The following is a 24,055-nucleotide window of genomic DNA, read 5'->3' on the forward strand; positions in this document are numbered from 1 at the left end:
GAGAACAACGACCTTTCCTTGTGTTTATGTACACTGGTGTCTGACCTTCATATTGCCGTATGTGTACCCTGACCTTTCCTGATTTGTGGGTGAAATGTATCTCTACTGTCCTGTGTTGGCCGTCACCTTCACTGTGTTCTGTGTGTGTGTGTGTGTCTTGAAGAACAGTGACTGGTGTGTACCTTGACAAGCACTGTTCTGTGTGTACCTTGAAGAACAGAGTTTTGTGTGTACCATGAATAACAGTGTTTTGTGTTCTCTGACCGACTGTCTTTACCGCACTTCTCTCTCTCTCTCTCTCTCTCTCTCTCTCTCTCTCTCTCTCTCTCTCTCTCTCTCTCTCATGACAGGTATGTAATCCAAACTCCATTCTCTTCTGTACCTTAAATTTGAAACTTTTCGAAATTAAACTTTTACGTTATCTTCAAGTTGAACCTACTCATACCTTACACCTTGATCTTTGAATCTGAAACTTTCTGTTTGCACAAGAAGGACCAAATAACACCCGGAGACGCGAACTGGCCCATACTTGAGAACGACGGTTCGACCCTCGAGGAAAACGACACGACCTTTAAAGCACGACTGCATGACCTTTAGGCACGACCCTTCAGTACCATGGGGGTCAGGTCAAAGGTCAGATTATATATCATCATACCCATGAGTCGTATTAATATCTGTCAACGTTACATAAAACTCGGCTGTGCAGTGGATGAATTCAGGTGGACCCAAGGCGGATACGACGCGTGTGGGGGATTTAATGTCGGTCTCCCGTCAAGAAAACGACCAATCCTTGGGTGGAGAAATCTGCAGCCTGGGGGCTGTATTATCCTCCTGCTGGTGGGTTATTTCACGGGACTGGAAGCAAAATAACGTTATTCTGAGGTTGATTAAGGTTGTTATTTTGGGGGGGGGGGGTTCGTTAGTCTGAAGTGAACTTTACGGGTGGGTCGTGTCTCCGTCAGGATAGTGGAGTCTTGGGTGAACCTGGAGGGTTTGTGAGAAAACGCTCTGGGGTGAGCATGGACGGGTCTGTGAGAGCACTCTGGGGTCAGCCTGGGGGTTCTGATGATCCCCATCCCCCCTTGGTTAACTCTGGCAACACTAGTGGCAAATTTTGAGATTCTGGAAGGCCATTTTTACGTGGTAGTCGATACGTCCGTGGTTCCTGGAGAACGGAAAGTGAGGCTGGTGGACTAAAGGTGACTCCCGATGACGCAGTGATGCTAAAGAAACCCCTCTTCTAACGTTCTAATTCTGGGGGATGGAGGTGGAGGTGAATGTTCCTCAATGGTTCTCGTGTTAGAGGAGGGAGGAAACTTTGAAAGGGAAATGGTAATCGCATGAAGAGAGAGAGAGAGAGAGAGAGAGAGAGAGAGAGAGAGAGAGAGAGAGAGAGAGAGAGAGAGAGAGAGAGAGAGAACACCCCCTCACCCCACGCAAACCCCGTGGGCGATGCAAACAATGACTCGACTTGCACACAAGGAACCGAAAGTAAAAATATCAGAAATTACGAGATGAGATCTTTACCCCCCGAGAAAAACAAAAGGGAAACCAAAAACATAATATCATCTGATGCTAATGAACCAGGATCAATAAATGCTAAGGTTACAGACGTTCGCAGTGAGGAGCGACCCACTCAACCCTTTTTTGGTTCTCTTCTCGATGCGAGTCAGTCAATATGCTGCTGACGTGCTCGCCACGGTGTGTTGAAGATGGGACGGAAGGGTAGGGAGGACGTGTCTACAACTACTGGCATCTACGAGTGGTTGGGAGTTCGTGAAGACCGCCACTTGCATCTACAAGTGGATGGGAGGGGTAGAAAACCTCAATTTGCATCAACAAGTGGATGGGAGGGGGATGTAAGTTTTCTACTTATACCTCCAAGTGCACTAAAGAGGGGTGGCTGAAGACCTCCTCTTACACCTGCAAGTGGATGGGAGGGTGTGTAAGGAATTCCACTTGAGATTTACGAGTCGATGGGTGAGGAACATCCACTTACATCTTCAGTCAGATGATAAACGGTTAAGACTTCTACTAATATGTAGTGAGGCATCACCACACTCACTGCAGCACTGGACGATCACAAGAAAAGGGTTCAAATCGTACGAATCAGAACTCCAAGAAGAATTCCACTCCCTACGGTAACGTCAGCAGGCGGTGGGCAGAACTCTCTTAAGGACGAGAGGGATGAGTTCCTCCTCCTCCTCCTTCAGCAGGAGCAGGAGGGAGGTGAAGCTCCTGAGGAGGACGGGATGCGAACTCGACCAAGCCGCACGAGTGAGGGAACCCTCCACGGATGACCAGCTATCCACACTTCCTCACTCCTCTTAATTAGTCGACCAACCTCATACTTCCCACCGCAAAAACCCCCAGAGGTGACTGGATTTAAAACCTCTGAATGCCTTGGATAAACTGGCCTCCTTCCGCTGCATTCACAAGTGCAAGGTTGGTTGGACTGCCTTGTTTGTTATGTGCGAGGTGGGTAATTCCACACCTGTGCAATGTCCGCAATTACTCACTGTCTCGTCAGCAGGTCTGTTCTCCGAAGGTGAAGACTTTCGCAACAAGTTAGGGAAGATGTCAGTGAAGATGACTATAACAACAACTTTATTTATTTGATGCATGTCTTTCCTTCAAGCCGATGATAATCAGTGCTTTACGTCTGTCAAATCTCCTGCTTAATTCATAATATCAACTCTGGCGCCACTCACTTTTTAGCTGCCTTCTTCAACGCCCAGCTGTCAACCTCTGTGTCACTGACACTCTCTCTCAAATCACTGTTTTAGCAGTGAGCACTGGTCAAGCCTGCTTGCTCTGCACTCTTCTATACCTCTCATCAACCTTGCCATAAACTTCAACGTTGCGTCTCTAACGGCACATGTTCATCTTCATACAGCTTCATCTTAATTTTCCTGTGATCCTCTGTATGTCCCCAGTGTCTCTGTCTCACGTCATCAATCCTCATGCTCTGCGTTTGCCTGATCAGCACCCATTACTGTTCCTCCTCCTCCTCCTCCTCCCCCAGACTGCCTATATTTTCAGTGAACTGTTCCTCCTCCTCCTCCTCCTGGCTCCCCCGGACTGCCTATATTTTCAGTGAACTGTTCCTCCTCCTCCTCCTCCTGGCTCCCCCGGACTGCCTATATTTTCAGTGAACTGTTCCTCCTCCTCCTCATGGATCCCCCAGACTGCCTATATTTTCAGTGAACTGTTCCTCCTCCTCCTCATGGATCCCCCAGACTGCCTATATTTTCAGTGAACTGTTCCTCCTCCTCCTCCTCATGGCTCCCCCAGACTGCCTATATTTTCATTAAATTCTTCCCTCTGATGAGGAGCTTCTGTGATATCTGGCAAAATGACCCAACTGGCCTCTCTCTTTCCCCCCCACCTTCTTTCCTCTTCAAGTACATATCACTCCTTATTCCCCCTCAACTATTCTGACTCTATGTTTAGACGCACTGACCACGTTTAACAAATCCTCTCCCATCTTACGACACCTTTCGTAATAGCGTGTGTGTGTGTGTGTGTGTGTGTGTGTGTGTGTGTGTGTGTGTGTGTGTGTTTCATACCTGTTCGCCATATCCTGCAACAGTAAGGTAGCTTAAAGAACACACGTTCAAGCATTAGAGGAAAATTCCTTATGTTTGATCCTTCCTCTACTCCTTCCGTCGGACGGAATAATACAAGAGGGGAGGACACCCAGCCTCTCAGCTCCCGCCCTAACACAAGTCGCTTTCTGCAACAGGCAGGAGATATGTGGGGAATATTCTTTCTCCTATACCTCCAAGTGTATGTATCTCCCCTGATGATGTGATCTTTACACGAAAGTGCACTAGGGAACTTCTCGTGTTTCAATTCCCCGTGGATTACAAAGATTATAATATATATATATATATATATATATATATATATATATATATATATATATATATATATAATACTTGCGACGTGTGAGAAGGAAAGGTGGCGCGGTTGTGCAAGTGGACGTGGGAACCAGACCAGCTGTTCCTCTGGTTTTTATCTCAGTTGTAACAAGTTCCTGGCGGGGGGAACTGTTATCTTGAAAACGAAAAGTTTTTCAGCGTTAGAAATATCATGAGATGCACGTCTTTCCTTAAGGAAATATCTCTAAACAGTGTATATATATATATATATATATATATATATATATATATATATATATATATATATATATATATATATATTTCGATGAGTCCACGGGAAAAATGAAACACGATAAGTTTCCAAGTGCACTTTCGTGTAATAATCACATCATCAGGGGAGACACAAGAGAGAAATATAAGTCAGTTGATATAAAACGAAGAGACGTAGCTTGGACGCCATTTGGTAAACATGTCCTACCTACGTCTCTTCGTTGTATATATATGTATATATATATATATATATATAAATATATATATATATATATATATATATATATATATATATATATATATATGTATATATATATATATATATATATATATATAACACTGGGCCTCTGAGGGAATATCCTCATCTGGCCCCCTTCACTGTTCCTTCTTTAGGAACATTGAAAAAAAAAAAAAAAAAAAACGTGAGGGGAGATTTCCAGCCCCCCGCTCCCTCCCCTTGTAGTCGCCTTCTACGACCCGCAAGGAATGCGTGGGAAGTATTCTTTCTCCCCTATCCCTATACACACACACACACACACATATATATATATATATATATATATATATATATATACATGAATATATTGATGTTCACATGGATCAGTTCCCCGAAGTCAAGAAGTATTGCCAAACACGAGGTCATAACAGGAAGCTGGATGAGAGAGTCAGGAGGGACGTGAGGAAGCATTTCGTCAGCAGTGGACAGGTGGAACAGACCTGAGTTCCTCCAGCACTGAACACTGGACACGTGGAACAGACCGGAGGTCCTCAACACTAGAACAGTAGACACGTGGAACAGACCTGAGTTCCTCCAGCACTGAACACTGGACACGTGGAACAGACCGGAGGTCCTCAACACTAGAACAGTAGACACGTGGAACAGACCTGAGTTCCTCCAGCACTGAACACAGGACACGTGGAACAGACCGGAGGTCCTCAACACTAGAACAGTAGACACGTGGAACAGACCTGAGTTCCTCCAGCACTGAACACTGGACACGTGGAACAGACCTGAGTTCCTCCAGCACTGAACACTGGACACGTGGAACAGACCTGAGTTCCTCCAGCACTGAACACTGGACACGTGGAACAGACCTGAGTTCCTCCAGCACTGAACACTGGACACGTGGAACAGACCTGAGTTCCTCCAGCACTGAACACTGGACACGTGGAACAGACCTGAGTTCCTCCAGCACTGAACACTGGACACGTGGAACAGACCTGAGTTCCTCCAGCACTGAACACTGGACACGTGGAACAGACCTGAGTTCCTCCAGCACTGAACACTGGACACGTGGAACAGACCTGAGTTCCTCCAGCACTGAACACTGGACACGTGAACAGACCGGAGGTCCTCAACACTAGAACAGTAGACACGTGGAACAGACCGGAGGTCCTCAACACTAGAACAGTAGACACGTGGAACAGACCTGAGTTCCTCCAGCACTGAACACTGGACACGTGGAACAGACCGGAGGTCCTCAACACTAGAACAGTAGACACGTGGAACAGACCGGAGGTCCTCAACACTAGAACAGTAGACACGTGGAACAGACCTGAGTTCCTCCAGCACTGAACACTGGACACGTGGAACAGACCTGAGTTCCTCCAGCACTGAACACTGGACACGTGGAACAGACCTGAGTTCCTCCAGCACTGAACACTGGACACGTGGAACAGACCTGAGTTCCTCCAGCACTGAACACTGGACACGTGGAACAGACCTGAGTTCCTCCAGCACTGAACACTGGACACGTGGAACAGACCTGAGTTCCTCCAGCACTGAACACTGGACACGTGGAACAGACCTGAGTTCCTCCAGCACTGAACACTGGACACGTGGAACAGACCTGAGTTCCTCCAGCACTGAACACTGGACACGTGGAACAGACCTGAGTTCCTCCAGCACTGAACACTGGACACGTGGAACAGACCTGAGTTCCTCCAGCACTGAACACTGGACACGTGGAACAGACCTGAGTTCCTCCAGCACTGAACACTGGACACGTGGAACAGACCTGAGTTCCTCCAGCACTGAACACTGGACACGTGGAACAGACCTGAGTTCCTCCAGCACTGAACACTGGACACGTGGAACAGACCTGAGTTCCTCCAGCACTGAACACTGGACACGTGGAACAGACCTGAGTTCCTCCAGCACTGAACACTGGACACGTGGAACAGACCTGAGTTCCTCCAGCACTGAACACTGGACACGTGGAACAGACCTGAGTTCCTCCAGCACTGAACACTGGACACGTGGAACAGACCTGAGTTCCTCCAGCACTGAACACTGGACACGTGGAACAGACCTGAGTTCCTCCAGCACTGAACACTGGACACGTGGAACAGACCTGAGTTCCTCCAGCACTGAACACTGGACACGTGGAACAGACCTGAGTTCCTCCAGCACTGAACACTGGACACGTGGAACAGACCTGAGTTCCTCCAGCACTGAACACTGGACACGTGGAACAGACCTGAGTTCCTCCAGCACTGAACACTGGACACGTGGAACAGACCTGAGTTCCTCCAGCACTGAACACTGGACACGTGGAACAGACCTGAGTTCCTCCAGCACTGAACACTGGACACGTGGAACAGACCTGAGTTCCTCCAGCACTGAACACTGGACACGTGGAACAGACCTGAGTTCCTCCAGCACTGAACACTGGACACGTGGAACAGACCTGAGTTCCTCCAGCACTGAACACTGGACACGTGGAACAGACCTGAGTTCCTCCAGCACTGAACACTGGACACGTGGAACAGACCTGAGTTCCTCCAGCACTGAACACTGGACACGTGGAACAGACCTGAGTTCCTCCAGCACTGAACACTGGACACGTGGAACAGACCGGAGGTCCTCAACACTAGAACAGTAGACACGTGGAACAGACCGGAGGTCCTCAACACTAGAACAGTAGACACGTGGAACAGACCGGAGGTCCTCAACACTAGAACAGTAGACACGTGGAACAGACCGGAGGTCCTCAACACTAGAACAGTAGACACGTGGAACAGACCGGAGGTCCTCAACACTAGAACAGTAGACACGTGGAACAGACCTGAGTTCCTCCAGCACTGAACACTGGACACGTGGAACAGACCGGAGGTCCTCAACACTAGAACAGTAGACACGTGGAACAGACCGGAGGTCCTCAACACTAGAACAGTAGACACGTGGAACAGACCGGAGGTCCTCAACACTAGAACAGTAGACACGTGGAACAGACCTGAGTTCCTCCAGCACTGAACACTGGACACGTGGAACAGACCGGAGGTCCTCAACACTAGAACAGTAGACACGTGGAACAGACCGGAGGTCCTCAACACTAGAACAGTAGACACGTGGAACAGACCGGAGGTCCTCAACACTAGAACAGTAGACACGTGGAACAGACCGGAGGTCCTCAACACTAGAACAGTAGACACGTGGAACAGACCGGAGGTCCTCAACACTAGAACAGTAGACACGTGGAACAGACCGGAGGTCCTCAACACTAGAACAGTAGACACGTGGAACAGACCGGAGGTCCTCAACACTAGAACAGTAGACACGTGGAACAGACCGGAGGTCCTCAACACTAGAACAGTAGACACGTGGAACAGACCGGAGGTCCTCAACACTAGAACAGTAGACACGTGGAACAGACCTGAGTTCCTCCAGCACTGAACACTGGACACGTGGAACAGACCTGAGTTCCTCCAGCACTGAACACTGGACACGTGGAACAGACCGGAGGTCCTCAACACTAGAACAGTAGACACGTGGAACAGACCTGAGTTCCTCCAGCACTGAACACTGGACACGTGGAACAGACCGGAGGTCCTCAACACTAGAACAGTAGACACGTGGAACAGACCTGAGTTCCTCCAGCACTGAACACTGGACACGTGGAACAGACCTGAGTTCCTCCAGCACTGAACACTGGACACGTGGAACAGACCTGAGTTCCTCCAGCACTGAACACTGGACACGTGGAACAGACCTGAGTTCCTCCAGCACTGAACACTGGACACGTGGAACAGACCTGAGTTCCTCCAGCACTGAACACTGGACACGTGGAACAGACCGGAGGTCCTCAACACTAGAACAGTAGACACGTGGAACAGACCTGAGTTCCTCCAGCACTGAACACTGGACACGTGGAACAGACCGGAGGTCCTCAACACTAGAACAGTAGACACGTGGAACAGACCTGAGTTCCTCCAGCACTGAACACTGGACACGTGGAACAGACCTGAGTTCCTCCAGCACTGAACACTGGACACGTGGAACAGACCTGAGTTCCTCCAGCACTGAACACTGGACACGTGGAACAGACCTGAGTTCCTCCAGCACTGAACACTGGACACGTGGAACAGACCTGAGTTCCTCCAGCACTGAACACTGGACACGTGGAACAGACCGGAGGTCCTCAACACTAGAACAGTAGACACGTGGAACAGACCTGAGTTCCTCCAGCACTGAACACTGGACACGTGGAACAGACCTGAGTTCCTCCAGCACTGAACACTGGACACGTGGAACAGACCTGAGTTCCTCCAGCACTGAACACTGGACACGTGGAACAGACCGGAGGTCCTCAACACTAGAACAGTAGACACGTGGAACAGACCTGAGTTCCTCCAGCACTGAACACTGGACACGTGGAACAGACCGGAGGTCCTCAACACTAGAACAGTAGACACGTGGAACAGACCTGAGTTCCTCCAGCACTGAACACTGGACACGTGGAACAGACCTGAGTTCCTCCAGCACTGAACACTGGACACGTGGAACAGACCGGAGGTCCTCAACACTAGAACAGTAGACACGTGGAACAGACCTGAGTTCCTCCAGCACTGAACACTGGACACGTGGAACAGACCGGAGGTCCTCAACACTAGAACAGTAGACACGTGGAACAGACCTGAGTTCCTCCAGCACTGAACACTGGACACGTGGAACAGACCTGAGTTCCTCCAGCACTGAACACTGGACACGTGGAACAGACCGGAGGTCCTCAACACTAGAACAGTAGACACGTGGAACAGACCTGAGTTCCTCCAGCACTGAACACTGGACACGTGGAACAGACCTGAGTTCCTCCAGCACTGAACACTGGACACGTGGAACAGACCTGAGTTCCTCCAGCACTGAACACTGGACACGTGGAACAGACCTGAGTTCCTCCAGCACTGAACACTGGACACGTGGAACAGACCTGAGTTCCTCCAGCACTGAACACTGGACACGTGGAACAGACCTGAGTTCCTCCAGCACTGAACACTGGACACGTGGAACAGACCTGAGTTCCTCCAGCACTGAACACTGGACACGTGGAACAGACCTGAGTTCCTCCAGCACTGAACACTGGACACGTGGAACAGACCTGAGTTCCTCCAGCACTGAACACTGGACACGTGGAACAGACCGGAGGTCCTCAACACTAGAACAGTAGACACGTGGAACAGACCTGAGTTCCTCCAGCACTGAACACTGGACACGTGGAACAACAGCCTTCAGCTGAAGTTCCTGAACCAATCTTACAATGCCAACAGTGAGCAGGTCCTGAAAGACACGAAGAAGGACTGACTATAGGCCTGAGAAATATATATCAAGAAGGAAAGCTTCTCCAAAATAAGTAGATCAAAATGTATTTCTTCGGCATGAGAGTAAAGAATGGAACAGATGTAATGGTGTAAACAGTGGATGCAGACAGTGTACGGACGTTTTAAAAAAGTCATCAACCCCCTTACTCTTACAGGGGTGATGACAGACAGACAGACAGACAATCAATTACATATTTAGTAATTTACATCCACGGGACAAAAGAGAGAAGAGAGAGAGAGAGAGAGAGAGAGAGAGAGAGAGAGAGGAGAGAGAGAGAGAGAGAGAGAGAGAGAGAGAGAGAGAGAGAGAACGTGACCGGACATGGTCAGTGCATCAGGAATGTCGAGGAGTGGTGACGGTGATGACTTGGGGGGGGGGGGGGGTGCGGGGGGTAAAAGGAGGGGGACACACTTGTGTTGGCTGGCTACTGAGCCGACTGTGGTGGTGGGATGGGCCGCGCCGCACCACCACACACTATGTGAGAGATAAACTTATCAGCGGCGCTCCACACATCATGCTTTGGGAAACGTTGCATCGCTCCAGAGCCTGAGTTGCACTGTTAGCACTTTTACTGTCGCATTCCGCGCCGCTCCTGGGCCGCCCCTCTGCTCTGGGCGGCTCGCTCTGCCGCTTCTCCTGCCGTGGCTTCGCCAGGGTTAAGGGGGACTGCTCACACGTGAAGCTAGAGGAAAGATTTATAATTGTGTACGGCGGATTGTGGGAATAGGTGCTGGTGGAGCCCTCTATGTGGAGGGCGGCGAAACACAGGTTATGGGTACACTATCCCACCTGGGATGTCCACTGCTGAAGAACTGTGAATTGTTGGGACCGTGGCGGGACTGTTACTGCCTGTGCCAGTGCTCGGATGGCCGAGAGCAAGTCCTGGAGCACCTACCGCGCCGGGGAGCCATGATGCAGAGCTGGAAAGATAATCTGGTAGGTGGATTGTTGGTAAGCGTTGTTGTTGTTGGTGGTGGCGGCGGCGGCGGTGGCGGTGGTGGTGGTGGTGTTGGCGGCGGCAGGCGGGTCAGCAGGGAGGTTGCCTAGCCTGGGACGCAGCCCATGGAACCTTTCAAGGTTACGGTCATTGGCGGCACCATATTTTGGCGACACAGTGCCGGGCGCCCCGCCCCCTCAACACCTGGTGCCATGGCCTCCTCCAGGAGTTGGTGATGACACCCCCCTGTCAGGAGGTCGGGACCAAGTGAGGCGTGAGGGGCTGGGGGAGACTGTGTGGGTCTCTTGTGGTGTGGCGGGTGTATGAGGGTATGGTTCAAGGTGGGGAGGAGGGGGGGTAAGGTGGGGGGGAGACACAGAGGGCCCCCCCCGGGAGCCTCCCCTCCCTCCCTCTCCCAGTGTCAACACTGGTGAAAGGGAGAGTGAAGGAGGAAACGGCCAGCTGAGAACACCTGTTGACCAGAGGCTCTCTGGCTCCTGCTTGTGGTGGTAACCCCGGCCATCACGGAGGTCGGCCGGCCCGGGTGGGGGGGAGGGAGGAAGGTGGGTGGGTGTAAGGCCCGCCCTCACCTTACCTCACCTCACTCCCGCCCGCCCGGCCGCCCGCACCTCCTGCCCCTGTGCCCCACTCCTGGCGCCTGCCTGACCCACAGCCCTCACTGTGTCAGCCATACTCTCCTGTGGCGACCCGTGCTATCATAGTCACCCTGTGTGCTAGCGTAACCCTCACTGTCGTCTCTCTGTCACTTTCACTGTCATGGTCACCCAGTGTGCTCCAGTCACCCTCATTGTCATGGTCACCCGGGATGTTCCCCGGCACCTTCACTGTCACGGTCACCCAGGGTGCTCCAGTCACTCTCACTGTCATGGTCATCCAGTGTGTCCCTTTCACTCTCACTGTCATGAACATCCAGTATACTTCGATCGTCTTCACTATCACAGTCATCCGCGCTCACGGCAATCCACGCTGATCCATGGCTACCCAAACTCTCTCGCGGCAACGTATAACTTGCCATGGCCACCCTCACTGGCACTCATAACATGAGGACACTTAGGACCCTCACAGACACGTAATGAAGACGTCCTCACAGTCCCTTACACGTGGCGAAGATAGCGCCCTCATAAGCACTCCATTGCTCATACAGCACAGAAGTTCTTCGTCAAGATGCATATATAGAAACGCCAGATAACATAGCATGAAATTTCCTTATAAAACTCGTTGGAAAACACGCGAGGAAGTACTTTAACAGTATAAGAGTGGTGGATATATGGAATGAAATGAGTTTCATCAGAGTGAAGGTGGACAGAGTACGCGTTCACAAAAAGATGTATGATATAGTAAGGAAAAGTTCGTGAGATGGGGTCCCCACGAGTGCAGAACTCCCTCCCCATGCAGTACAATTAGGTAACTACACATACACAAATATACAGACAAGCTTAGGCTAGTGTGTATGTTCACGTGTCTACACACGAGTAAAAAGACACACACACACACACACACATGACCCCTTGAGAATGCTGACAGTAATTGTCAAAAGGGCTTCAGGTTATACCGATGTACAGTGAGTGTTCTCCTGCCTCTCCCCCCGCCAGTTCACTATACCCTGGGATAAAAAGTAAGAGATTTCCACAGCCGAGCGTCCAGAGAATTGCACACAAGATGAAGACCACAGCGGACGTGCTCGCCGGAAGGCTTCGCGAGGCCGGATGTGTTAACCCCCCCTCGAGTACGACGGTACGACCCTCCAGTACGATGATGCGAGTCGCACCGTGGCCGGATGTGTTAACCCCCCCTCGAGTACGACGGTACGACCCTCGAGTAAGATGATGCGAGTCGTACCGTCGCCACGATTCTTGAGTACAGTGATTCTACTCTTGAGCACGACGGTGTGGACGCCCCCCCCCCCCATCCCCCTCACCTCCCTTGAGTACGACGGTACCATTCTCTGGAGCACGGCGGTACGAACCCCCCCCCCCAACCCACCCACATGAGCACGACGGTGCCATACTCCCCGATCACGACGGTGCGACACCCCTTAAGCACGACGGTACGACTCTCGATGGTCTCGTGGCCTCGCCCTTGACGCGTTCTCGTAGCGTCGTACTCGAGAGGCCAGCAGTCCTCTCGTACTCACGGGGCTCGGCACCGTCCCACGAACACACCGAATGATTATGACGGAAAAGTTACGTTTTCATCTCATGAAGACATTATTATTGTCATCATTCTTTCCTGCAATATCACCAGCGATAATCCTCGCTCGTCAACACAGACGAGTACACATACTGTCCAGGAGCAGCGCACGGAACTGCGCACACAGGACAATGGTTCAACACTTGTGTGTGTGAAACGTGATCTACAGAGACACTACGAATACATTACGTCAACGTCTTATCTAATCTCCTGTCTACCATATACCATCACCACAGGTGACCTCTCTCTCTCTCTCTCTCTCTCTCTCTCTCTCTCTCTCTCTCTCTCTCTCTCTCTCTCTCTCTCTCATCTCTGGTACCCCCCGCCTTAGCTCGCCCACACCCCTCCTTGACCCTCCTCTGTCTGTCTTCATAAGGTTGTATGTTCATAATTCTTACGACACTTTCATCATCAAGGTCCTCTGATTCAATCCCTCTGTCGTTATTCATCTTCGTAAACCCACGTAGAACATGACTTTTTTTTTTTAAACATGGCTCCTTCTTGTTTCATTTACGATTACCATCGTTTTCTTATTTACGAGACTTCTTTTATGTATACAAAACTCATCTTGAACATGGCTCCTTGTTCATTTACGATTACCATCGCTTTCTTATCTATTTACGAAACTTCTTTTACGTATACAAAACTCATCTTGACTCGCCTTTGTTCTACCCCTTGCCTCTGCCACCAACACGGCCATCATTATAAAGGTCTTGTGCCACAAGGCGCGTCTCTCAGGCTATTCAACAGTTCCCCAACAATGGCGTGCCCCCCCCCCCCTACACACACACACACACACACACACACACACACACACACCATAACATTTCCCCGCTAAAAAGTTATCGTCAAGTTTAGCTTAACTTTCAGCAACATTAATTGCCTGTGTCTGTTCCTCTGACACAAGTCGAAAATAAACTAGGAATATCTTTCGCAAGGAAGACTCGCCGACCACGAAACACTGAACGAGGGAAATGAAAACACGTCAAAAAAAAAAAGACGATAATAACACGATAATAATTCCACTTATTGAGGGTTATATACGACAGGTACACACGTGGGCGTGCAATGAGAGTGTGGCCCGGGGGGAAGGGATGAGGTATCATGGGTGAGGATGTGTAAACTAATCATACCAGAGCCTGCCTGCCTGTAGCACCGCTTGTGCGGAAACATGAGATCAGCAGCGCACAGAGGACCAACCTTAAAGCCTTAGCGACGGGAGAGGGAGAGAGAGAGAGAGAGAGAGAGAGAGAGAGAGAGAGAGAGAGAGAGAGAGAGAGAGAGAGAGAGAGAGAGAGAGAGAAAATGCATTACCATTCATCCAGATGAAGCCCTTTGGGTCCTTAGCCTTGACCCCCCACGCGAGGCACCGGGATGGAACGCCCCCTCGACGAACGGAGGCGTGATGCGGGGGTCGAGCTCAGGGATCGTGTGTGGCAGACGTGGAGGAGGAGGAGGATAACTGGGTCGTTCAGAATCTTCCTCCTCTTCCTGGTCGGTACTGAGAACCGACTCCATGTCTTGGCCAATCAGTCTCCGATCGAATTACACGAGTCTCCGAAGCAAGTTTGACTCAATGGGCGAAATATCATAGTGACCGTTGTCGACCAAACCTCTGCTCCTAAGAGCGCACACACACAGACACACACACACACACACACACACACACACACACACACACACACCCCTTTAGGTTCCCAGAACACCAGATGTAAAGGTGACCCTCCCGATCACATCGTCCGCACACCCCCTCTCCTGCCCGGACAATCCCTCTCCTACTTGCCTCTGTCACGGCCAATGTGGTCTCACAGTCTACACTTCACCGGTCATCGAGGACCCCACTCGCACGTTGTGCTTATCAGCCGAATATACGGGTGAAGGAGAGAGAGAGAGAGAGAGAGAGAGAGAGAGAGAGAGAGAGAGAGAGAGAGAGAGAGAGAGAGAGAGAGAGAGAGGCATATATCCTCATTCATCACTTCTTTTTCTTTCGATTTCTTACTAATATCGTTTGTATTCCGTTTAACTTTAATAATCAAGAGAAGTCGAGTTTCGAATTTCATTTTTTTTTGGCAGCTTCCTGCAGTACTGACCCGTTTACTAATATATATTTATTCATTTATTTATTTTGCTTTGTCGCTGTCTCCCGCGTTAGCGAGGTAGCGCAAGGAAACAGACGAAAGAAAGGCCCAACCCACCCACATACACATGTATATATATATCACCACTGCATATATTGCATTTATTTATCTTTTTTCCTTCCGATAATTTTGAGATTCTAGATAACCTGTGGATGATAACGTTACAAGGGTTATCTTACGCTTCTGTGTGAGCACATGCATTCTAGCGGGTTATCTTACGCTACTGTGTGAGGCACAAGCAGCCTAGCCTAGTCCATGAGCACGTTCATCCTTGTCTACTCTATGAGTTTATGCATCCTAACCTAATTTTTAAGCACATGCATTAGAGGCGACTCTGAACACATGCATCTTAGCCTACTGTATGAGCATCCTAGACTTCTGTATTAGCACATGCATCCTCGCCAAATGTATGAGTACATTCATTCTAGCCAACTCTGTTGGCACTTGCTTTTTGAAAACGTATAAACTTAGCTTGATCCAAAGTGACGCTTGTCATCATTTCAGCAACTTCAATACTATTTTACGAAGAAAGTAAATAATTAATTCCAACGCTCGTTAACAGGAACAAGAGAATAGCGACCGTAAGCGATGGGTAAACAAAAAACAAAAGCCTATCCATATTTCGCCCGTTGTTAATGTACCGCCGGTCTCCGGCCAACGCCAGTGTTGTCTGCTTGTCCGCAGACCCCTGGCGGCCATTACCGGAACACTAAACTGTGCCTTACGCTCAACTCGGTGTACCAGGGGATATTCGTCGCTTGCTGATGCACTTATATTACACTTTATATTGTACCATGTTTCTGCATTTGGGGTTGATATATATATATATATATATATATATATATATATATATATATATATATATATATATATATATATATATTTTTTTTTTTTTTTTTTTTTTTTATACTTTGTCGCTGTCTCCCGCGTTTGCGAGGTAGCGCAAGGAAACAGACGAAAGAAATGGCCCAACCCCCCCCCCCCATACACATGTACATACACACATCCACACACGCAAATATACATACCTACACAGCTTTCCATGGTTTACCCCAGACGCTTCACATGCCTTGATTCAATCCACTGACAGCACGTCAACCCCTGTATACCACATCGCTCCAATTCACTCTATTCCTTGCCCTCCTTTCACCCTCCTGCATGTTCAGGCCCCGATCACACAAAATCCTTTTCACTCCATCTTTCCACCTCCAATTTGGTCTCCCTCTTCTCCTCGTTCCCTCCACCTCCGACACATATATCCTCTTGGTCAATCTTTCCTCACTCATTCTCTCCATGTGCCCAAACCATTTCAAAACACCCTCTTCTGCTCTCTCAACCACGCTCTTTTTATTTCCACACATCTCTCTTACCCTTACGTTACTTACTCGATCAAACCACCTCACACCACACATTGTCCTCAAACATCTCATTTCCAGCACATCCATCCTCCTGCGCACAACTCTATCCATAGCCCACGCCTCGCAACCATACAACATTGTTGGAACTACTATTCCTTCAAACATACCCATTTTTGCTTTCCGGGATAATGTTCTCGACTTCCACACATTTTTCAAGGCTCCCAAAATTTTCGCCCCCTCCCCCACCCTATGATCCACTTCCGCTTCCATGGTTCCATCCGCTGACAGATCCACTCCCAGATATCTAAAACACTTCACTTCTTCCAGCCTCTCACCATTCAAACTCACCTCCCAATTGACTTGACCCTCAACCCTACTGTACCTAATAACCTTGCTCTTATTGACATTTACTCTTAACTTTCTTCTTCCACACACTTTACCAAACTCCGTCACCAGCTTCTGCAGTTTCTCACATGAATCCGCCACCAGCGCTGTATCATCAGCGAACAACAACTGACTCACTTCCCAAGCTCTCTCATCCCCAACAGACTTCATACTTGTGTGTGTGTAACTTGAAGCGTATTAACTCCTACCTATCAGTTAGACATGAGCATAAACCAATTAGAAATCTTTTTTTTTTTATTGAGAAACAACAAAAAAGGTCATCCAGATGACGTTAGTGACCTGAGTGATTTCATAAAATGCTGTCACTTTAACAGGAATTCCGTTTTATCCAGTAGTTTAATTATCTGACATTTATCACTGCGACAAGAGAGAACTGAGTGTTAAGGTTTTATCATTATTCTAAATCACCAATATCGGTAAAAAATGATTATTGTGTATCGATTATACCGGCGAAGATAAACAAAAATATAGCGATATGTACAGGTTTATCGGCATGTAGATCACGTCCTCTAATTTTGTATGTTACTGTCATGTTACCACAGTCACCTGTTTACACAATCATATTACCACAGTCATCTGTTTACACAGTTATGTTACTACAGTCATCTGTTTACACAGTCATGTTACCACAGTCACCTGTTTACACAATCATATTACCACAGTCATCTGTTTACACAGTTATGTTACTACAGTCATCTGTTTACACAGTCATGTTACTACAGTCACCTGTTTACACAGTCATGTTACCACAGTCATCTGTTTACACAGTCATGTTACTACAGTCATCTGTTTACACAGTCATGTTACCACAGTCACCTGTTTACACTGTCATGTTACCACAGTCACCTGTTTACACAGTCATGTTGCCACAGTCACCTGTTTACACAGTCATGTTACCACAGTCATATGTTTACACAGTCACGTGTTTATACAATGTTACCATAGTCACCTGTATACAGATACTCTACCATAGTCACATGTTTACGTTCATGTTTACCACTGTCACCTGTTTACACAGTCATGTTACCACAGCCACCCGAGTAAGCACATTGAATGTACATTTCTCCCCCTCCCAAACCCTCTGCCAATTAACCAACACCCCCTACACTTGTAAACAGGCCAGTAACCATCCACAGCCTACCGACCACATAAACCACCCAATGCCAGACATGTGCGGGTGAGCGATAACCCCCTCGACCAAAATCAATCACCCAGGTTAACGACCACGTCTGCGGAGGCGACCCGGAGAAATAGAGGAAAGGGTGCGTGAAACAGATACACCTCGCGATCCTAAGACTATGTATCATTGAATGCGTCTTCGATCCTCCTTTAGGGGGTATAGAAGGCATTCGACTGTGAGATCACGTTGGATCGCCAGCACGAACGTGAGGCAAGTCTTTTCTTCCTTATTTTTCACGATTGTCATCTGACATGACACGGGCAACAGTATGACACAAGGGGAAGCCATGACAGTTGAGAATGTCAGCCGACATGACACGGGCAACAGTATGACACAGGGGAAGCCATGACAGTCGAGAATGTCAGATATAGATCTTGTCAGTCAGAGAACAATGACAACGGGGATTTGTGAGTTCCACTGGTGTTCTAAGGTTATAAAGGGATGGTCTCTAGATAGATGGAAGGGGCAAGGGAAGGGAGGGAATCCACGTAGAAAGAAAAGTATCAGAAGCGGCGGTCAGTCGCGTATTGCGGGTGCAAGGGGCTGGGACACACACGCGCACACGGCTCATGGAAGCAGTGGCCCAAAATGATACCTGTAGAACAAGAGAGAGAGAGAGAGAGAGAGAGAGAGAGAGAGAGAGAGAGAGAGAGAGAGAGAGAGAGAGAGAGAGAGAGAGAGAGAGAGAGAGAGAGAGAGAGAGAGGTTACAACCACCTCGCGGGGCAGAACACACGGAACCCGTACGTACGTGTTGTAGGACACCAAGGGTTGACGTAAGTGTCACCTGCCTCTCGCCACACCAGCACATCGGGAGCATTAGGTAGTCACCATTCTTATACCTCATCATCATCATGACTCTTTGTCAGTACATGGATAAGGGGTAGATATAATGTACAGTCTACATTCGACCTAAATTAGATTTCGCATCACCAGTTTTCTCAACCTATCTTAGAAAACGTACAGGTTGCCTTGAGAAGGCCAGACCTGTGGCGACAAATATTTTGGCTGAGGTAAAGGGAGGTGAGGCGTCAGGGCAGGAGCGACGGAAGGTGAACGGTAGAGATAATGACACCTATCGTCTTTTCAAGTCGATCTTGAATATACGAATATAGAAGAACCCGAGTAACTAAGATACGAACGATGAGGACAGTCAGTTGGATAAGAAAGTTAAGAAGATATATATAGAGAGCAGTACAGCAGACGGTGTAAGGGTAGACGGGCCGAGGATCAGATGGAGATAGGCAGAGACAATCATCGGCCAAGGAAAAAGGGAGTTCAGATGGTGTCACAACAATGATTTGGGGATCAGATACAACGGAAGCGTTTCGTGCACAGAGATGTGTACATGGAGAACGTTGACCACACATGAGTCAACTTCCTGTGCAACGTGAAAAAGTCAAGTCACAGAAGCCCCCACTGCAACACTGGAAGTTGGTGCTGGCCACGGGTTGAGGATGACATAATAGGCAGCACGCAGTGCCCAATCCTTCCCATATTGTAACTGGGATTAGATCAAATGATGAGAGAAAGCTCGACGGATATTTAGGAAAGGAAGGATGCTCTCTCTCACTGTAATAAGAGTGCTGGATAAATGGAACCCTAAGTAGGTGCACTGGGGAAATGCTGATGACACGATGTCAAGTTCAGAGAACTCGTATGACAAGAGAGAGGTTAGGAGATGAGAGGCCCTACCAAACCTAAACTAATATCCCGCTTGTACAAAACACATCAACGATCCATACACGGCAAAACCTCCTTATCCTTGTAGGCGATAAAGCAACACAATTCCTGATTGGAAAAACAAACAAAAAAAGTCATGATATCTTTATACAGTCGAGTTTCCACTTCTCTGAAGGGCAACCGAGGCGTCAGCTGGTGTGTGGCGAGTGGTTGCGCTGAGCGTCAGCATCTGCCGCGTCTGCACGGCGTGTACACCGAACCAGACCAGGGGACGTGTGCGGCGGGGGTCTTACAAACACTTCATTCATACCGAGCCACCTGCTCCCTCCCACCTGATGTAAACACCAGTATCAGCTTCAGCGGCCCAAGCTGAACCAGAACTTTATTTAGGTGGCTGATAGTGGACACTGTGAGGCCAGTCATCGTCGAGACCTGCACCTAACAGAGACGGAGGTCGTGTCTGCCCTGAACCATGGGTCTCCCTCGGTAAACTAAACACCTCCACCCGCCCCTCTCATCCACTAGGTTAGAGTTCCGACTAAGAACTCAGCATAAACAAAAGTACCATATTGACACAGTTAATAATAGCCGTCGGAAGTACTGCTCTCCTTTAAAGTATTTATATTATTATTATTATTATTATTATTATTATTATTATTATTATTATTATTATTATTATCATTATTATTATTATTATTATTATTATTAATATCTTCATTATCATCATTATTATTATCATTATTATTGATTTATTGATCGAATGATCTTTACTCAGATATGTTCAACCATTTCCCCGTGTGAGTGAGGTAGCGCCTAGAACAGATGACATGGCCACAGAGGGAAAAAAGGGTTATTATTGTCATAACTATCATCATGACCGGTTCACGAACACAAAGCCCCCAGCAAGGCCAAGTCTTACGTGAAATATAGGAAGGATTAGAGAGAAGTATTAAGAAGAGGAAAAGTAATACGAGATCTGGTGGAAATAAAAAGCCCGTTTTATGTATATATAAAGAATAAAAATGGTCAGTTCTTAGCAGTTTGGTAAGACATGAGAAGGTAACGAGTTCCAAAGTTTAGCGGTGTGGGGAAAGAAACAGACACGACGAAACGGAGCAAACTTACAGCGACAGACATGACAATGGCCCGTCTTAGCCATGTGAACCCGATAGTTTAAGACAACGACAAGCATCGCTATACCTAAGTTGTGGATCGTGTGTGTGTGTGTGTGTGTGTGTGTGTGTGTGCTCTCGGCTAACATTCCCCCCCTCCTCCTCTGAGGTGCATCACACAGATCAGGCTTACATTATTGTGGCTCAACCTCGCCTCAGGCCAGGTGGGGGAAGAGTCAGGCGGTGGCCTGGAGAGGAAGGGTAGTGTTAAGTAATGGCCTGAGGTGTCTTTTTTTTTCTTTTTTAAATGTCGAAGGCTCCAAACAAGGCCAAAAGTAGTCCTCTTTGACGCCAGGCCTCGACGAGAAAAAAACAAAAGAACAATCTTATGAATTCTTGTGGAATGGGGAAACCTATTGTTTTAGAACAAAAAAAAGATCAAGGTTATAGTTGTCAGAAGAGATCCGATTCATAATTAGAAAAAAAGAGGATGATACGAAGGATATGTGGACACTGGACCAAATCCATGAGGAGGATAGAGATAAGGCGAGGAGGATGAGAGATCTTAAGACTACCCTGATGGTTCCGGGCACCGCTTTCAAACACTCCTATGTCTAGGAGGGTAGTCCACCTCCCTCCCTCCCTGAGCGGCTGCTGCTGTCTACAACCCACAGTGTCAGCTGGTGGGTGAGGCGGTGGGACAGCGTCAGGCGTCGGTCGACCTGAGGTGTGGTAAAGTATTAGGGAGATACCTAGAGAGATGACTCCGTGCCAGGCTCTAACATAATCATGAAGATCAATGAGTAATATCATTATAATCCTAGAGACTAACACGATCTGGCAAACTAACACTGGGAATCTCCACGACACTCGTAAACACGAGTGGGCATGTGTGTACAGATGTAAGATTTTGGCTCCTTCTGTGACCCTACGATACGACGGAGGACCAGGGTCGCTAAGGCTGATACAAATACTTCACCTTATAAAGCCTTAAAAACCATCCAGAATTTAAGGTACGACTCTCGATCATGCCCTTACAACTCCAGAGGGTTTGAACCTCTGACCTAACCCTTTAAGAAGCCGGTCAAAAGCCAGGCCATCACACCCCCAGGGGTCGTGCCGTCATACTCAAGGGTCGTCTCGCCGTGGTCAAGGAGTAGTAGAGACTACAAGACCAGTCGCTACCTGAAGAAAAAGACACCCCCTCTAAATTACCACTTCTACTCCTTTCCTCAAACACTACGAGCCAACAACACCGAGAGGCTACGACCTGAGGGCGAAAAAGAAAACGCGTGTGTTTCCAATATGTGAAAAAAAACACCCACACACACTCCAGTTACTTAATCTTGATGGCATAGCATCATCGCTGGCATTACAAGGCAGACACGAAATTTGTATTCCGGGCGCAAGTGACTGCGTTCCGTTCCTGGCAGGGAACATGATGCCAGACGCAGATTAAGGGACAGAAACGGGTTGGAATTGGCCATGTGGGTTTTTCCTAACATGGCGTAGCATCAGCCTGGTTACTGCAGTGGATGAGGATGATTCATCCTCATCAGACAGACAGACCGATGGGTCTTCGAAGCTCAACCTCATCTTCACCTGACCGATGGGGTCATTCTCTTCATCACCTCAAAATTGACCGACGGGTCATTACATTCATCCTCTCTTCCACCACACCGGCGCGGTCATCAGACTCATCATTATCCTCATCCAATGAGGAGGTCGTGAGACTCATCCTCCTCGGGGTAATGAGATTATTCATCATCATCATACCAGGAGGTTACATTCACATTCATCCACACCACCACACCTGGGGAGCCCCAACAGTCGTCACCACCACCACACCAACGAATCATCAGGTTCGTCAGGGCCTCCACACACGCACACACACTCTCTCTCTCTCTCTCTCTCTCTCTCTCTCTCTCTCTCTCTCTCTCTCTCTCTCTCTCTCTTATCCTATCAACAGTGGCGTACCTTGGGGTTCCTTCATAGCAACTAAGCTCTTCCTCCCCCCCCCCCCTCCTTAGCACGAACATATGATAAAAGACTAAATTCAGAAACTAAAATTTCATTAAAGAAATGCTATAAAAAGAAATGTAATATCAAGTCTTGGGAATCGCCTTTATGTAATAACTTCATACCTCATAAACCCCCACGTTGCAGAGAGAGTCGTAAAATGAAAAATACTAAAACTGCAGGTGAATATTTGAAAGAAAACGTGGATAGTGAAATACGTAAGAGTATAAGCGTTCCCTACATATATATATATATATATATATATATATATATATATATATATATATATATATATATATATATATATATCGGCCAGGTTAACATCGTCTCTCACCTTTGAAATGCATCTTGTAGTTTTTTATCTGCACATACAGTGGTATAATTTCCTTGAGCACGACGATATGACCCTTTAGAACGACAATATGGGCCTTGAGTACGACGACGCGATCTTTTGAGAATACAACTCTTGAGCATGGCGGTTCGAACCTTGGGTATGATAGCCAGGACAACTTTGACCCGGCCAGGTCAAAGGTCAGGCCATCATACCTATGGGTCGTCCCGTCTTTCTCAAGGAGTTGGCGTTCTTATCCTTGTGAAGGATACAACGTTCATTACACACATTTGTTTCCCCGAAGCTGAGGTGGGATGAACTAGCCCAGACACCCATTACAACCAGCTGCAACACGAGGTCCAGGATACTCCGCTTCGTCTAAATACGCATGAAAATCCACTGTGGCTGGAGGGTGCGTAGCTGAAGTGCGGGCGTAAGAAGACAAGAGTAGGAGGAGGGGGATCGATGCGACCACAGGACTCGTACAGACAAGACTATATCAGCTGTGTCAACAGCTGTTTGACCGTCAACGCACCGTGCACCGTCGCGCTCGAGGGCCACACCTTGTGCTCAAGGGTCGCCCAAGGGATTAAAAGAGATTCCAAGTGAAGCTAATCCCAAATGCTGATCGCACGTACAGATGGTGCAGTGGGGAAATAGACGAGAAGAGCTGGACTGTCCCCTGACTCGCTAAACAGACCCCCCAACTCACCTGGTCCAGGTCGGCGAATACTGCGGTGTACAGTGCACTGTGGTGAACGGGCGGTATGGTGCCATGGGGTGTTAAAGTTACGACTGGCGAGGGAGAGTGAAAGAGTGACGATGAGGTGTGGTGAAGAGACGGTGGCAGTGTAGTAAGAAGACAAGTGTCGTGTGATGGAGAGACAGTCTGGGGTGGTGTAAGGACGCTGTGGTGTGGTGTGGTGTGG

The 24,055-nt window shown here is 48.3% G+C and overlaps 1 protein-coding gene and 1 long non-coding RNA gene across 5 annotated transcripts in view; one reads left to right on the forward strand and one right to left on the reverse strand.

Moving 5' to 3' along the window:
* Positions 1–24,055, forward strand: part of LOC139758798 (steroid hormone receptor ERR1-like) — a 301,766-nt gene that overhangs the window by 128,390 nt on the left and 149,321 nt on the right. Inside the window, exon 1 of one of the 4 annotated variants that reach the window (XM_071680609.1) lies at positions 10,361–10,689. The exons of 2 other annotated variants lie outside the window; for them this stretch is intronic. In XM_071680609.1, coding sequence (XP_071536710.1) covers positions 10,525–10,689 — 165 coding nt within the window. In that variant the 5' untranslated portion in view covers positions 10,361–10,524. Of the gene's footprint in view, positions 1–10,360; positions 10,690–24,055 lie in introns of those variants that run through there. One more of the 4 variants, XM_071680610.1, reaches the window with a different exon arrangement.
* The window catches only part of LOC139758800 (uncharacterized), a 281,740-nt gene that overhangs the window by 105,499 nt on the left and 152,186 nt on the right, over positions 1–24,055 (reverse strand). The gene's annotated exons all lie outside the window — the stretch shown is intronic.

This window comes from Panulirus ornatus, chromosome 31 (assembly GCF_036320965.1).
Source record: "Panulirus ornatus isolate Po-2019 chromosome 31, ASM3632096v1, whole genome shotgun sequence".
NCBI classification, from domain to species: domain Eukaryota; kingdom Metazoa; phylum Arthropoda; class Malacostraca; order Decapoda; family Palinuridae; genus Panulirus; species Panulirus ornatus.